Source organism: Ptychodera flava (genome assembly GCF_041260155.1).
Source record: "Ptychodera flava strain L36383 chromosome 3 unlocalized genomic scaffold, AS_Pfla_20210202 Scaffold_27__1_contigs__length_13241970_pilon, whole genome shotgun sequence".
NCBI classification, from domain to species: domain Eukaryota; kingdom Metazoa; phylum Hemichordata; class Enteropneusta; family Ptychoderidae; genus Ptychodera; species Ptychodera flava.
Window position 1 is genome coordinate 8,150,739 of NW_027248281.1, and position 16,935 is coordinate 8,167,673.

A 16,935-nucleotide genomic window follows, 5' to 3' on the forward strand; every position below is an offset into this window, starting at 1 on the left:
TATATTGTCTCACAAAAATCATCCGTTGTCCCGCTTTTTTTGGTCAGCGGGACAAAATGTCCCACAAAATTTTTTTCTGGTGAGAACACTGTACCATGGGAAACCCCAATAAACTTTATACAGGTAACATCCTGAAGAAAAACACTGAATGAAATAACACTACCAGGTACACCTTCCATGAAATTAGACACACAGGAATTCCTTGGGATTTGAAATCTCTATGAAATTATTGTCTGATAACCATGTATACAATCAGCTACATCACAAAAACTTGTCTTCATCTGGTTTTTCAGTCACACTGTATCAGCACTAAATTTACATAACCAGGACATACACTCTGGGGATTTATTTGAAGAATGCTATTTCAGTATCCTGCCCTGAATAAGGTTAATGATAAACCATTTACAAAGTACTCCAAATGAGTAAAAAATCTGACAAAATCCCTTGATCCAATCTTAATTACACTGAAGATTAGTGTTAATACACTGCCTACATTGTATACACTGCTGTTCAGGTTAGTTACCTTCAAATACTTAAAGCCAGCGCAATTGTTGTGGCTTGAAATGAACGAATTAGAAAAGTACAGATCCCTGATTCAGTTGAACAACAGAGAACCTCATCAACAGGGTTAAGACGATTATGTGTTGAAATCTGGAATATTAATCAGTTTCTTTTCTCAGACCCCAAATCCCATTAGCCAAGTTAATTGAATAATCGGCAATCCTATTAGATGCTAACACAGAGTAGAGTAGTCAGTTGAAATCCTGAATGCGATGACAATACAGCGTTGTAATTTAAAATAAACAGCTTTCACCATCAGCTGTGTGCCCCATGATGATAGAGGTGAAGTTTTCAATGACATGTAAAGTGCATTAAAAACAAGAATTGAATTGAGGAAAAACACTGTGACACTGACAGATTTGTTACCCAGTGAGATGAAACTCATCACATGACATAGTTCCTGCATGTATGGAGCAAATTTCACATCGTAGTTTTGTTAGACTGATAACCTAGGCTGCACTGAGATTGTTTAGAACTTCTTCCTTTGATACCAAAAGCTCTGAGAAGTTTATCAGTATTACCTTACTTGATACTATTATCACAGCACATGAATTTCATTTTGCATCCATATCACATTGCAAAATTACAGACCATCACAAATTATATTTTTACCTTTTGAATTTCCTATTTTTCACATTTCAATATAAATGCTGTACAATATTGTCTTGACTGCATTTGAACAATGACAGTAGGTGTGAGCACTGTTCCATGGCCATTCTGAAAACATTTGTTTTGCAAGGACTTGCTCTTGAAATCACTCAACTGAAAGGCCCTCAAGCACCCTTGACAAAATTTTCAGTTCTTTAATTATAGTGTGTTTTAGATGTCGCCGATTCAAATAAACAGATATGAGGGATTATTGTCTGAGAGTGTCAAAAACGCAATTCTTCATTAGTGAGGGACTCTGGGCCGATAGAAAACATGGCCTGCAGGTAGTGTGAGAACACTGCCTTGGTAAGTGGCGTCACACTGTCAGCCGTCACTGACCTACGCCCAGGGAAGTTGATGCAAGTCGCGTTTGAGGTCCCCCATTGAGGACAAACCCCTGCAGCAATGCCAATCGATTGGATGTCACTTGGAGGAGTGTGGAGGTCAAAGGTTAACCTAAGTCTGTAATCTGCTCGGCCAATCTGACAGCAAGTGATGCGTAACAACTTTACAACTTCAAAAAAAGTTAATTTAATCTTCAATGCATCAAGTCATCTTTCAGGACTAATCCATTATGCCATGTCTTATTCTTTTCAAAGTCAATCTTTCACACCTAAGATTTCAAATATCAGGTTTCATGGTGCCGATTTAATTTGTCATGTCTTCATTTAAAAACCCTGTTACTCGAATATTCTGTTTTCACAGTACAGTCAATAAGTTCAGATGTAGACAATGGCTACCCTTCTCAGATATTTTATCCTTATTGAAAAATTTGTTGATTGAAATAGTGAAAATTTATCCACAAAATTATGAAATACAGCAAAACAAATTAATAACAGATGTTGAAATTTCTATGTTTTATGTTTTTTTCAGTTTAGATGAAGAAACTTGTATGACCAACAACTGCTATAAATATTTGAAGTTTTTGTGGTTGAAGTAGAAGAGACCTGATAAAAATAATTCATAGATGTCAGGATCTGTACCAAGTGTATATCAGTAAACCTCTGAAAGTCAAAGAGATATGTGCAACTTGCATATTATTAACCCTGGAAAGTCATTGTTTTATATTGCCTCTCAGAAAGAACAGTCCATTTCACATTCCAGTAATACAAACCATTCAGTATTCAACTGTTTGATTGTCTTCTGATATATGAGACCTTATAATGTCAACACAATTAATCTTGATAATTTCCCATTATAATGACAGCATAAATGACATGCAAACACAGTTGCAGTGCTCATATCTCAATAAACACATCCTATGATTAATGTCTTTCTAAGTTCCATTGTCAAATTTTAATAAGTTTCTTTGTTTACCAAAAGAGTCAAAAGGTGATTTAATGATAATATTTACCTGTTGTAGCATTAGCTCTACCACAAGATAAAACCAAAGTATTGAATTCTCAATGTAAGACGACACCTGCTGGCTATGTACCATATCACAAACCATATGTAATGCAATATTTCACTACAATTATTGCAGCTTCTCTGCCAGTACTTGCATGTTGTTGCGTCAGTGCAACAAAGTCCTATCTGCAAATTTCAATCTTTGGCAGATATTAAAGCCAGAAAAGCTTAATTTCATAATATTTCCAGTCATAATATAAATGTGAAACATATTCTGACAAATTTCCAATAATAGTTTTGTGCAAACATGTTACTCTGTTTGAATTTCAGCCCAAGTCACAAATCATTCCAGCTCATTTTCTGAAGGAAACGATTACAACAATAGCAGCAGTCAGTACCTTCTTGCACTGGCAAGATGATGTATACCCTGAGTAAATACTACTGTGCATTGCCACAAAACACAGGTTGAAAGACTGAACCTTCATGTGGGTATGAACATAAATCAGTGACTTCATCTGTGTAGACTTCTGAACTGAATACGTGATGGTTTATCTGTTCAGAGTAACTGGTAGGGACTACCACTGCCATTCGTCACAATTTTCTCTTTTACTAAATATTTGTGTTTCCTAATATGGGTGACGGATGTACCATGCATTCTGAAGTAAGCAAAAGCTGGTCAGAATAAGTCTGTCCAGCTGCATCTCATGCACAACAAATATCTTGAAAGAAGAGAAATGTCAAGAATGATCTTTCAGCAGACAGAACAGCCCCTTTATGTATACCTAGTAAACCTTCATCTTTCTCCTAGTCCTAAATAGTGATTACAGCTATAACTTATAACATTTGCATCACTCCTGTTTTACACGAAAAGGTAAAGTTTCTTCTTCTTCTCTCCAAACTAGATAACATTCAGAGTTTTAGTTTTGTAGACATGATGCATCGTGTACAATAAACATATTTAAAATACTGACAGAGGAATTGTAGTCAATTCCAAAATTCAAGTTTACATCAATATAACATGACACATTACATACACACACATTCTATAGTATGTTGAACTCTAGGAATTTCAAAGTGATTCGGGAGTAGCACAAGAAAACTGGAGTTTCACACAGAATGAAAATAGATGGGAGACTGATTTTAAGAGCTACAGCTAATGTAGATTTAAGCAGACCTTTGCAGTATCACTTTGCTTCATAAATTGTAATTTGTAAATTTGATGACAAGTCTCACCTGATACACAATAGGCGACGCAAACACTGCAACTCATAAACCTGGAAAATGTATCCTGCGGAATATGAGCATTCAACCTAACAGGTAAAGAACTTACATATCCTGTCTTCTTGATAAAAGTTATCATTTCCGTCACAAAACAGTCACAGCAGACAGGTGCTCATAAAATGGCAAAGAGTTTCCCAGTGATAAAACGTTATGGTTTCCAACAACTCCATCAACTTGATACTCTTCATCAATAATGCATCAATCCATGGCCTTCATAAAACTATCGCAATGCTGCGCCAAACAGTTTTGTTCAAAATTTGTGAGCTTTCTTTCAAGAAAAAACAATAATTTCACAGAAAAACGGCTCCCAAAGCTTGTATGTTTTCATTAAAAATTACCTGAAATTATTATCATAAATACAGGTAGTATGCTTTGAATAAATTTAGTAGATGTATGATAATTGAAAATTTGCATCTTGAGTTTTTGTGTCCAATATCCAGTACTGCAGCTAGTCTATTTTACTGCACATGTCATTTGCTTTCGACTAGTAACATTTCATACGGAAGTCAACACCAGTACACTTGCATTGCAAAACAGCTGGTGATGGCTTTTGACAAGAATTTCACAATGACGTCAGAGGCAGATTATCAAGGTTAGCACAATGGACCCATATCACTTCCACAACCACAGTACACATCTGTGGTAGCATGTATTGCTCAGAGTAAACACCTGTGAAAGACCACTGGACCATGATGCCTGTTTTTTATCATCAACCAGGATGGCAGTTGACATGGCAACCACTGTTGTAATTCCGCAGATAGTCCATGTAGCCGACACGAACACGAAGTGTCTGTTACCGGCTACCAAAAACTATGAAAAATAGTAAAGAATGAGCTACAAAATCACTATCAGTTTTAAGTTGCAGGTAGAATAAGTCTGTGCCTTTGTAAAAAATACTATAAAAATAGTAGAAAGTGAAGAACCAGCTGAAAGTTAATTGAGGAGACCTTGACCGCATATCATTTGCATCTCATTGTCGGCTACATGGACTGTGTGCCTGTTATTCACGATGAAAACGCGCTATGTTGTACACTTTCATGGTTAATATAATTGGTAGAAGCATGCCATTACCAATGAAAACTATGCACCAGCTGTTGTGGTTTGGCAGATTTTTTTACTACAACTTTCATGCGCAAACAGCAGGAAAGTTGTCTTGATAGACAAAACATGATCAGCTTTCCCATGTGCTAATGGACTACAATCCATGCTTTATCCACAGCCTCACTGCTGTCTATAGGAATGGAGCGGCGTCTACTAGTCTACTTCAGAAGACGACTTGCACTCCTTAGCAAGGTTACAGCCCCTCACAATATTGTGGAGTCGTTGTTTTCAACACCTTACTGTTGTTGATCTAAAAACTACACACACACACCACCTGGACAACTAACTGTTGTCACTTGTGCTTCACCATAGCAACCACATTTGCATGGATTGTCATAAAGACAAACCTCAGGGGGCAATGACCCATACCCCAAAGACCAAAGTTCTAAATACAATAATCTGAAGGGATTAGTGTTCTTTCTAAGTGTGTGTGTAATGAAAGTGACCTCCTATGCTGCTCAAATATTAGCAGTCAATGACAGACCTGGCCAGTTAGTATTTAGTTTACACTCAAATTACATGTACTAAGTTTGTGCAAAGTTTACCCAGTACTTTAGTTTTGAAGTACTAGCCTTCTCAAATGTTTACTGAGTAAAAATTTGAATATGACTAATACTTTAATCTTTCTTCTAGCTGCACATGTACACTGGTGTAATTGTCATTGCATAATTTGACAAATAATGGGAAATTGTATGCCATTACCCAGAAGTCCTGCTTTACTTTTGGTTAAATTATGTCTTTGTTTGCACATCCATATTGTATCACACAAAGTCACAAACAATGCTGATTTGAATTTGATACACAACAATTTACGTGAACATGGCTTACTGGAAATGCTGCACTGAGTTGTAACTTGGGTAACTTTGGACAAATCAACCAAATTAACCTTAATACAAAAAAGTATCACATACCCAAGTTATTCTGTTAGAATGACAGTGCAAGTAGCTGACACCTAACTGTGGATATGTACTTCTCACAAAACATTTACCAGCAAGCTGTACGTAAATTTTGGCAGGGATTTTAAAGAGATTTCCTTTCGCTCCCGTGTACTTGCACAAATGCAAAAATGCAGCAAAGAATCTCCTCCTGGACATAAGAAATTCATTCGTAAATCCAAGAGAGTTAAGTTTACAACCTGGTAGAGTTTAGCAAGGTTAGGGACTGGTCAGTTTCTTCGGCCTGGGGGGGGCCGGTGGATTATTTTTTCCGACGTCAAAAAGTGGCTGACCCCCCCTATTCCAAATTTTGAAAACAGGGTGACCCCCCCTATTCCAAATTTCGAAAACAGGGTGACCCCCCCCCCCCCCCGGCGCGCGACATAGGTAAAACAAAAGGTGGACATAAATTATATATATATATATATATATATATATATATATATATATATATATATATATATATATATATATATATATATATATATATATATTATATTTTACATTTTACATATATATTTATATTTTAAATAGTCATTCTATGTTTTAATTAATGAAATTGTTAACATGTCAGTTGTAAGATAGGAATTTCAAAGTGTCAATCTTAAAGTTTGAATACAGTACATTTTGAATGAGCTGTATTTTGAATGAGCTGTGAATGTATTTCACACTTTCTCTGCTTAACCAGATGTCCGGAATGTTGTACAGAAATGGATGTCAATCATTAATATCAAAGAGGAAAAAGCAGTGAATCAAAAACTTTGATGGGTGTTAAGACTTGCCAACCATCCAATTAAATCTCCTGAGGAGCAATAGAGAGCTTTTTTAGCCAATTCTGATGTGTACAGTGTCTGAGAGGACCTTTTCTTGTAACATTGAAACCATAAAAGCACAGCTAATAATGACAAAAACTGCCTTTTTTAACTGTTATTTTGTTCATAAAAAAGCATCTTTCTACAGAAAACCTGTGACACAAAGGAAAATAATTGCATCAATGAGAAGGAAAGATATCTTGTCATTTTTCTATCTCTAAAATAAGTCACTGTATCAAATATATATTGTGAAATATTTGTGCATGTTGCTTTCTCATACTGAATTCTCATGGAGAGAACAGAAAAGTATCAGGAATTTGTCATCCTTTTCATATGAAATGCAGATTTCATAATGTACACTTTCACTTTGCAAACATCAAGATATCTCTGATTTATTAAAGTATGGCGCCCGAAGGCGCGCTGAAAAATATGAAACATCCTGATATCTCTGATATATATGCCTTGTATATTAAAGTCATGCACCTGAAGGGCATGCTGAAAAATGTCTGATATATTAAAGTAATGAGCTTGAAGAGCACGCTGAAAAATATTGAACATACAGATATCTCTGATGTATGTATGCTTGATATGTTAAAGTTGGGCGTGCTGAAAAATATGACTGATTATTAAAGTTACGCGCCCGAAGGGCGCGCCGAAAAATACAACTAAATGATGAAATTTGTGGCTGACACTAGCATTTTAGGCAATGATGAGCCTGTGTCAAAATTCAAAAACACACTGACCCCCCCTATTGGGTATTTCAAAACATGGTGACCCCCCTATCACCAAAGTCAAAAACAGGGTGACCCCCCCCATGAATCCACCGCCCCCCCCAGGCTGAAGAAACTGACCAGTCCCTTATTGCAGTACCACACCTCTATCAAATCCCCTTTTACAGTCATTTCTTTCTGTTTTGTTTCCATTGATGCAAATTGGTACTTACTGCAGCAATTACAGACCATGGTTTCATGCCATTACCAGATTGAAAAGTGTGTCTTCACCTTCAGACTTGTGTGTTGACTTTGTTAAAGGGACAGGTTTTATATCAGTTTAATCTCTGAGCAAATTGACTAACTGTGTACAAATTTCATAGGAGAACAAAGGACTAAGCCAAATAAACAATGTCAACAACCACTGATGTGAGAACCAGGGATTGAAGGCTGCCTCTTTAACTTATTATCATTTAGGATTTTTTAAATACCGCATTACCGCATGCTACAGAAGTCAACCCCACACCCACTCCATCCAAAATAACAGTTTGCAGGAGAGCCGACACACATAAAACATTTTTAAGCTCCATAAGCTGTATCTTTTGGCTATTTTTTCAGAACTTTTGTTTTGTGGTTTCCCTACACTATCTGCATTGAATCCCTAAACTGTAATTTAATGCCAAGTATTTAGCATATCAACACAACCTATATGAGTATAATCTCCATTGTTATTGTTGAAAATTGTATTCAAGTCCGGACTAGAATTCATTTGTAAACAATAAACAATGATCACTACACACATACAAGCTGTGTTGACAAAAAGAATACTCGAAATTTCAGCATGACAAACGGATTAGGGTCAGACACGGTAGTTGATATACAGAAGCAGAATACTGAAAAACTTGCCACAAGTTACAGCTTATGTCCCTTACAAAAGTAAAATGATGAACATATGAAAAGACTTCATGGTTGTATTTCTTGTCTGTAGAAAGCAGTTGTTACTACAATTTTCAGAATGGATCAATTTGATGTTTTCACCAATCCAGCCACACCAAATGTTGAAGTCAGTGCTACACTTGCACTGGTCAGTCAATTACCATGTCACAGAAACTCACCATCAACAATCTAAAAATAAAACTGACATTACTCAGGTGACATTGAATGCAATTACTCATTAATCATTTCCATCACCATGGCAATACCACGGTTCCATCATTAATTTCCTTGGCTCCATCATTAATTTCTTTGTTGTTAGACTCTAGATAATTAGACAGGCTTGTTTTACGAGAGCTCCTTCTAAAAGTCAGATAACAGGAATACCGACAAATATCTTTAGTGTATAATCTGTAACAGCTTACCATACAGTCAAGCTTTCCATCATTTGTAGAGATATTTTCATGGGATAGGAACCATCACGTTGTTTCAAAATTCTACATAAATGCATATAAGATTCAGATAAGGCCTCATTGTACACTATCTTTGCCACTTTCATTATGTTATTACCTGATAAATATTAAATGCAGTATGTTGTGACAATGGTGTCTATGTACCGCTGATGTTGTCACATATCATCTCCTGCACAGAGTTTTCAAATCAAATACAATAAAATAAATGCTGTGTTGGATATTACAACATAATAAAGGCCGATTAAATTCAAGAACCTTGTTCTGTTGTACAGTGTGATGTTTTATCATCAATTCTACCTGATCACTATTTCCTTTTCTTGTTGATTCAAAGACTATGAGAATGAAACATCATTTTTCATGGATATGTTGTAATTTGCTGTTCAATAAATAAATAAATTAATAACACTGAGAATCAAAATTATAATTTATTATGTGTTTCCTGTGTTGTCATTTTCAATCAACAAAGCACATTTTCCAACACACTGTTCCAGTACAAGTGTTTCTGATATCTGATATCTCATTCTGGTACCAATCATACAGTGAGTTCTAGCACAATATCATTACTACCTTTTCTTTGACATTTCACTGGTAAACAGCAATGCATGGTGTCTGGCTGTGCAGTACACAGACATTTCCAGAATTGTTGAATTATTAACCCTTTGAGTGCCAATGTCAATTTTTGTTGCCTTTACAGAATTTAACGCAACAACTTTTTTCAGATCTACACAATTTTTTTTCCACGTTTTCTAAAATTTTGGTTACAAATTCTAGCAAATGAAAAGTTTTGTCCGTTTGGTCCAAAATTATTAAAAACAATTAAAGAGAAATTTGTAAAAATTGGTAGAATGTTACACTGAAATTTTGGAGGCAAAAATCACACAAGCTGTACCAAAGTATTGTGGAAAGATTGTTCCAGTACTGACTCTCACGCTTGCTACTACTACTAATACCATAGTTTGTTGCTTGCTTAATATCAACTAAAACAACTCATTCACTGAAATTCTTTGCTGTTAACTAGTCACTGTGTTGCTAATTACAGCCGTGAATCGTGGACCATGTTGGAATTCCTGACTGGTTATATATAATAAGAAATGATTCCAAGGTGAGTTCATGGTCTCAGAAGAAACGGCCTTTTATCAGACATAGTGTTTTTTTGTAATTCACTGGTTGCCAGCTGCAACCAGCCAAGCGAATCTACAAACAGCTTTTAACTTTCTGCATCACTACACCTCACTTCATGTGTTAATCTTTGTTGTTTTTCACAAGTATTCAGAGTAGGTTTTAAATTGAGCGCAACTTTCAGTTGCTTACTTACTAAAATCTGTGTCAAATCTGACTTGCCTAGAAGAATTCTCAAATCTAAAGCCACTAACAAAAAATTTCCACACTGTTATTCAAAACTTCCAAATGAAATCCGAAGTGTTGTATAATTAAATTTGTGTGCACTGTACCAAAAATCACATTTGGTGGTTCACTTTGCTGATCTCAACGACACATTCTGTTTAGTGAAATCTAATATTAACATCAAGGTATTCATGAATATACATTTAAATGCCGCATTTCCAACAAACAGTTCAAGGTTAGTAGGCCACAAGGCCAATTTAGCATCAAGTTTACAAATTACAAAGTACCATATATCAATGTAACGAGTCCTTTTTTCCAAAAGCAGCTGTTTTACAAGTCAATAAAGCTGAAAGACCACAGCTGTGCAGTGCAACTTCAATTTAATATCAAGTATTTCACATCCTGTGAGTAAACCTATCTTGAAGCAATAGATGGTGATGGAATTGTCATTTCTAGTCAACCATTTATCAAGATTTCACTTATTTTGAAAAACACTTGATTGAACTATATCAGGTATGATTTTGTAGATAGAATGAAATTTAAACACTGAATACAGATTGAGATCACACGATTGTAAGTTGTGTGACGTGATTCCTGTAAGTTGACTTTACCTGCGATCCTTGACCCCAGGTAACTTGGCTTGCATTTTAAAATCTCCTAGCAACAACACTTATATTGTTTTGTGAATTTTGCAAATGAGGTCAATGAACCCCAATGTCATAAACAATAAGAGGCTTTAAACAATTAACCCATTGGCGTAATGTAGAAACAAAAGAGCCAGTTAGGCAATGATAAAATCTTCTATGAATAATTTATAATTGTTCAGGAACAAAAGTACCTATTTTCCAACTCTACGTCACTCCATAAACTAAGTTCACGTCATTTCAAATTCGTCACACTATTGATTTAATTATCCCTTAACTTTATCAGCCTACATACTTGCAAAGAAGTTGGTGCAAAATTTAAAATGTCCACTGGCTGTAACTCTTGATGGTTTTTTTCACTGTTTTTGTTTTTAATGTCAACTACAGTTTCTTGTTCTACTCACCAAAGCATGTTGAGATACACAGTATTCAGCTTGTCAACACAGCCTGTACATGTGTAAACTGCATTGCTATTATTGACAAGTGAATTCTGGTCTGGACTAGAATTCAAATGTAAACAATAACGGTGCACTTTACACTTATAAACACTGTATTGAAAAGCTAAATAACTGGTGTTTCAACATACTTTGGGGAGTAGAACACAAACTTCAAAATGACATTTGACAGTTGACAAAACAAAATTGTGAAAAAATATCAAAAATCCACAGTTACTGGCCCACAATGATACACTCAACACACTTGTGAATGACATGAATGTATAACATCTTTTCAGATATCTGTAGATGGTTTGAGTTTCAGTTCCAAAGTGAAGGAGGCTGTTCATATTTCATTGGAGATTTGCTTTCATCTTGACATACCAAGCTATGGAACACATCACCATCTTGTCCCACAATGCTACCATGTAAATTGATTCATGCCATGGTTGACTGCAGCTGGCCCAAGTCAACTCATTTCCATTTCAGATGAGCGTCCGTAACCGGGACAACCAGCCAAGCTATCGTAACTTATGTGCCAAGACTACAGTGTGTTGTCAGTAAGACACTTAACAAGGCGAGTTGACAGTTTGCCAGACCTTAAACAACCTATTAGGTCTATTATAGTAGCTTTTAAGAGATGTACCAAAAATACTCAAAGAGTTTAGCCTTTCCAGCATTGTAGAAACCAGATCTTTTGTAATTCTCTGGGTAATTACAACCCAAGATGTCTGTAATCATGCCAAGTTGCTGCCTTCTCTTCTGAAATGTAACTAAAAATATACACAGGCCATTTTTCATTTTTTGTAGCTTTATCCATGTAATAATTTTCTAAATCTACTCCCAGAAAGATGGTATTCTGCCTAGAGACAATTTCCTAATGTATTGTTTACAGGCACAATGGAAATACTGGGAACTGAATCAATGTAAGGTAATACTAACGCTAAAAGTTCAATTTCATATTGACATCTTGATAAAACAATTCTGATGAAATAAAAATTTGTACCACTTTATCAACACTCTACTTTACATTTAAGTAGCTATACATATCTCTCCTGTGAATATTCCTTCACAGAAAGTTTGCCCACTGTCACATTACTACTGATTACTGATGAACTGTGAGGAAATTCAACTTCAATTCAACTATTCTATGGCTTCCTTCTCTCACTTTAAATTAATTTCACCCATTTACTTCTGGGTTTTATTTCAAACCTCTGGTCTTTCAATGGAGTGTCACGGCCAGTACATCGGGAAAAGGAGTTAGGCTTGACCTTGGATCACCATTGCAACACTGGCAGTGGGTCACTATGCAATGCTGGCCTGAACAATCTTGAAATGCGTGACTGGTCAAGTTAAATTTCAACCCTTCAGACAGATATAATGAATGGAATATCTAAAGTTAGGGCTCAAATCACACAGAAGTCATGGATGATAAGATATCTTATCAAGATCAACCATCAGCCCTACACTTTAAAAAGAATTTTCAAACTGTAACCCTGATGAATACTACACATCAGTGATAATGTAGTTGAATATAAATAAAATTTGCCTTCAAACAAACCTTGACAGGGAGTTGAATAAATATGTATACATGCATTTTAATTTCCTACCATCAGACCTAGTGCCTGGAGAATTCTACTTAAGTAAATATTTACCAAAGTCGTGGACTTTTGAAGATTTCAGATATTAGATTTTCAGATAGAGCCATGTAGATGAGTGTAATGACCTTGTCCAGTATTTGGTGAAAAGTTCAGTCTTGTCAGCAACTACTATCGAATTCAACACACTCTCCAGGGAGGCCACCAGGACCTGGAGCTACAAGTTGACTGATGACATTGGTTATCTCTTACTATGGTGTACACCGACAGATGAAATTTCGTGTCAGTCAGCATACATAAATTACACTCTTCAAATTGAATCATGACAGTATAACGGTATTCGCAGGGAATGTTACCACTGATACCAGTGGGATTACAGTTGACTTACAGGCGATACACACTGAGCGGTTTACGAACTCATGGAGGTAACAAAGATTACCTCCACCCCAAGATGACAGTTGCTTGATCAAAAATCAAATCATCGTTGGAAACAATATGTCAAGTTCGTCCCATGAACGAACGGATGTTGTGTGACCCTAGCTCAAGGTGTTGTTCACAGCTGTGCGATACTGTTCCTTTGAACAAACAAGACTTACAAAATCTCAATGAAAAACCAAACAACAGACATGTCTGTACATAAAAAACCACTTGTGATTACGGTGTTTGTGCGGACCGTCTCCCAACAACCAGTCTTTAGTCAAAAGTCAAACTTCTGCAGAAGTTTTAGTACAGAATTCAGACCTTTAATTTTAAATATGAACGGCAAGAGGGTGTCCGCTATTTTGAAGGACGACACAGGGTCGGCAGAGTTCAAACGCTGAGTATTTGACAAACACTGTACAAGACTATAATGTAATACCCAGGACAATGGCACCTTTCACAGTCCTCCCTGATTGTTACACAAAACATTCACACAAAGTCAAGTTTACCAGTGTGGGTAAAAATTCAGAACCTACCGTCCACTCTTCCCATGTTGTGCGGGACTTTTTTGAACGTTGATGATATCCAGACGATGACATCTTCACAAATGTTATCAGACGACAATCTTACGTTGATCGTATCGGTGAGAATTTACTCCACTGCTACTAGTTTTTGTTCGCGTTGTCTCACAGAAGGGTCATTGGGAATTTCCTCAAATTCATTTGCGATATCCGTTTTCACGGAAAACAAAGTTTCCATGTCATCACAGCGGTGCGTAGGACCGAATTTTCTTCGCTACGATGGAGTCTCAAAAGCAACAGGCGAAGAATTTTTGTAGATTTTTACTGTGGTGGCAAATTTGAACTACAGTATATTGTTCACCGTACCAATCGATCAAAGCTGGAAATTCAAATTTTGTGTAAAATAAACAAGTTGAATAAACAGACCTTCGACGGGAACTTTCTTTTAAAAGTTAAATTGACGATTAAAGCCACCTGTAAGATTGTTAGAATACTCCCACAAGATGTCGTTCCCAGGTCGGTTCAGCTTGTTGGACGGTTTTCACGGCGCTGTCGTTTGGCCGGAGGAAATGTTGTTTTTATGTAATTCGCGTGGCCTGTTTAGTCTACAGTTACCTAAGAAAAACAAAACAAATGTAAAGTTGGCTGGGACCTCTTTGAACGCCCAGGTAGTCGACTGTATGAGGTGTCAAATACATCCGTTGAATGCTCTTTCGCTTGCCTCTTGTACTCGATAGAACTTAGGAATCCCCAGGGTTTACATGCTTAATTTCCGATTGGCAGCAATCCTTTCAACCGTAGCAAAGATCTTCTTACTGTAATAAATATTCCAACTCGCAAGGTTTCCAACCAATTAAATGGATTTGCTGATAGTTTGAAAAACAACAGATTATAGTTTCTTGACGGATTTAGATTAGTGTCTCACTGATCCAAAATGGCGGAGTTTCTGGAGGAGCAAGGAGTTGATACAAATTAAGTTACCGCATCATTAGTTAAGTCAGCTGCTGTTCATCCGTGAGTTGCGATGAAAAGTCTGGCTGGAAACAATCCAATCTATGCATCGACCGCTGATGACGGTGTTATTTTTGGACCGGCCTCTGAACAATATGAAGAATACCTTCAGATCTCAAGACTGTACGTCAACTCCAGCTATCAAGCTCAATCAGGTGTGTGTACGTGAACGCTGCCGTGGTAGAATTCCCGCTCGATCAATAAAAACAATTGACAATCCGGTTTAATTCACTAGCTGAGGCACAGTATCGATCGAGTGCGTTGTTTTCATCGGTTAGTAGAATTGTTCTGGCAATATTAACCACAATATCCACTCCTTGGTCTCTGATCTGTTGGACGGCCACACAGTTACACAGCATATACGGCGTTCAGTTACGATGAAGAGATTTCAAAATGGCGATTAAGACTCATGTATTATTCATGACCGGTTCGAATTTCGTTCAGGTAAAAGCTCTGTGAGTGGGCGTATACGTGCCCTTTAAATTTCTTCCTCATGACATCATAATCGCTAAGTCGGTGACTAATTAGATCAATTTTATGGCAAAAGTCCGGACAAACCTATTGTAGTCGAATGAGGTCGTAAAACCTACGGCACATCAGTGGAGTACACCCTTATGATCACCCCATTTGCAAAAGACAAAATGGTTTCACCCAAACCAGAAAACAAAACTTGGGAAAGACGTTTCCAAACCGTATCGGTCTCCACTATAACTTTCAAAATACTGCAGACTCGAAAGATGTTTATTCAATGATTTTAAGCTCCATTCGAAGGAGAATGGGTCGAAACGGTGAGGAATGTTATCAAAAGAAACAATTGTTCCTCTCAGAATGTTGTTCATTCTTTACAGTGTTGAAGGTTTCCACCCCAATTAACTGGCTCTAATAACTGTGCACAGGCACATCGAAAGTGCCAGACACCAACAATAGAATGCATCTATGAAAACATCTGTATTTTTCTCGGAGATAAAAGCTGAACGTTTTCATTTTTTCAGCATTTTGTACAGTGTTGCAGCAGCGTTGTTCCAGGGTCTATGGTATGTGGCTATCCTTCACATTGTGGTGCTATTGTAAAATTATAACAAAAATACTGCCAGTAGGGTAATGATTAATGATTATTGCGTGAAGCAATGTGGCAGTGATGGAATGAGAATAGTTGGCGACGAATGGTGAATATATACAACTTTTTCACACGATACGTAACTTTGTGGATACGAAAGCCGCAATTTTGAAAAGACTCATCACTTTATACTTCTGACGTTCGCCATGAATAAATTAAAATGATATTTGACAGCTCAATGCTGTAAGTAGTTACAACACAATAACAATATGAAGGAAATACACAAGCTTCTTCCATTATAAAATCTAGTTCCTGCACGGATTTTTTAACTGTGTGAAAGAGTTCGGCCATGTACAGGCTGGATGTTGATGATACTGTGCTGGACTAATATTTCGTGCTACACAAATTCGAGTGGAAATGAGCGGGATTTATCGCGTCCAGGGACGCTAAAGTATCGAGAAATGCTGAAATTCAGAAAACGAATCTATACCATACCTCCATGATACCAGCAATACAGAATTGCAAATAAGTAACACTGTGTTCAACAAACTGTTCGGTGACTCAAAGGCTTATCTTTATTCCACAGATAAAAATGTTCATCTTGTGGGCCTAATTATACTTCTTAAGCGAAAAATAGTTGTAGATTTAAGACTTTGTCGTCGACAAAGTTAACACCGTACATCAACAATTTCGAGACGGTTTTATTGACTGAAAGTAATAAAATTGACAAATGAATTCTGATCTGGACCAGAATACAGTTGTCGGTAATATGAAGGTCTGTGACAATACTTCACATGAAAGTTCAACTGCAATTTACAAAAAGAACTGATGAGTTTGAATCTGCATCATAAGTTACATCCAACTGAGTGTTTTAAAGTGTGCATCTAGTAAAAGTCCACGGTACTCGCTATGGTTCGGTTGAATACGTTCAGCCAGCTGTGTAGAAAGTAATGTCACTTATCGATTTCATTTCAGTGCGATCTGGGGTTTAAAATTGAATTGTGCACTTCACAAAGACAATAGCATTCTATAAAGACCATTGTGAGTTTCTCCTTCATTTGTGTTCTTGTTCATTTTGATAGTCTTTGCTCATCTTAGAGTTGTC

The 16,935-nt window shown here is 36.6% G+C and overlaps 1 protein-coding gene across 2 annotated transcripts in view; it reads right to left on the reverse strand.

The window, feature by feature from the left end:
• Positions 1-16,935, reverse strand: part of LOC139126551 (dixin-like) — an 82,971-nt gene that overhangs the window by 47,759 nt on the left and 18,277 nt on the right. Inside the window, exon 1 of one of the 2 annotated variants that reach the window (XM_070692620.1) lies at positions 13,778-15,189. The exons of the other annotated variant lie outside the window; for it this stretch is intronic. Within the exon in view, the coding sequence (XP_070548721.1) occupies positions 13,778-13,840 (63 nt within the window). The 5' untranslated portion in view covers positions 13,841-15,189. Of the gene's footprint in view, positions 1-13,777; positions 15,190-16,935 lie in introns of those variants that run through there. 2 annotated transcript variants of the gene reach the window in all.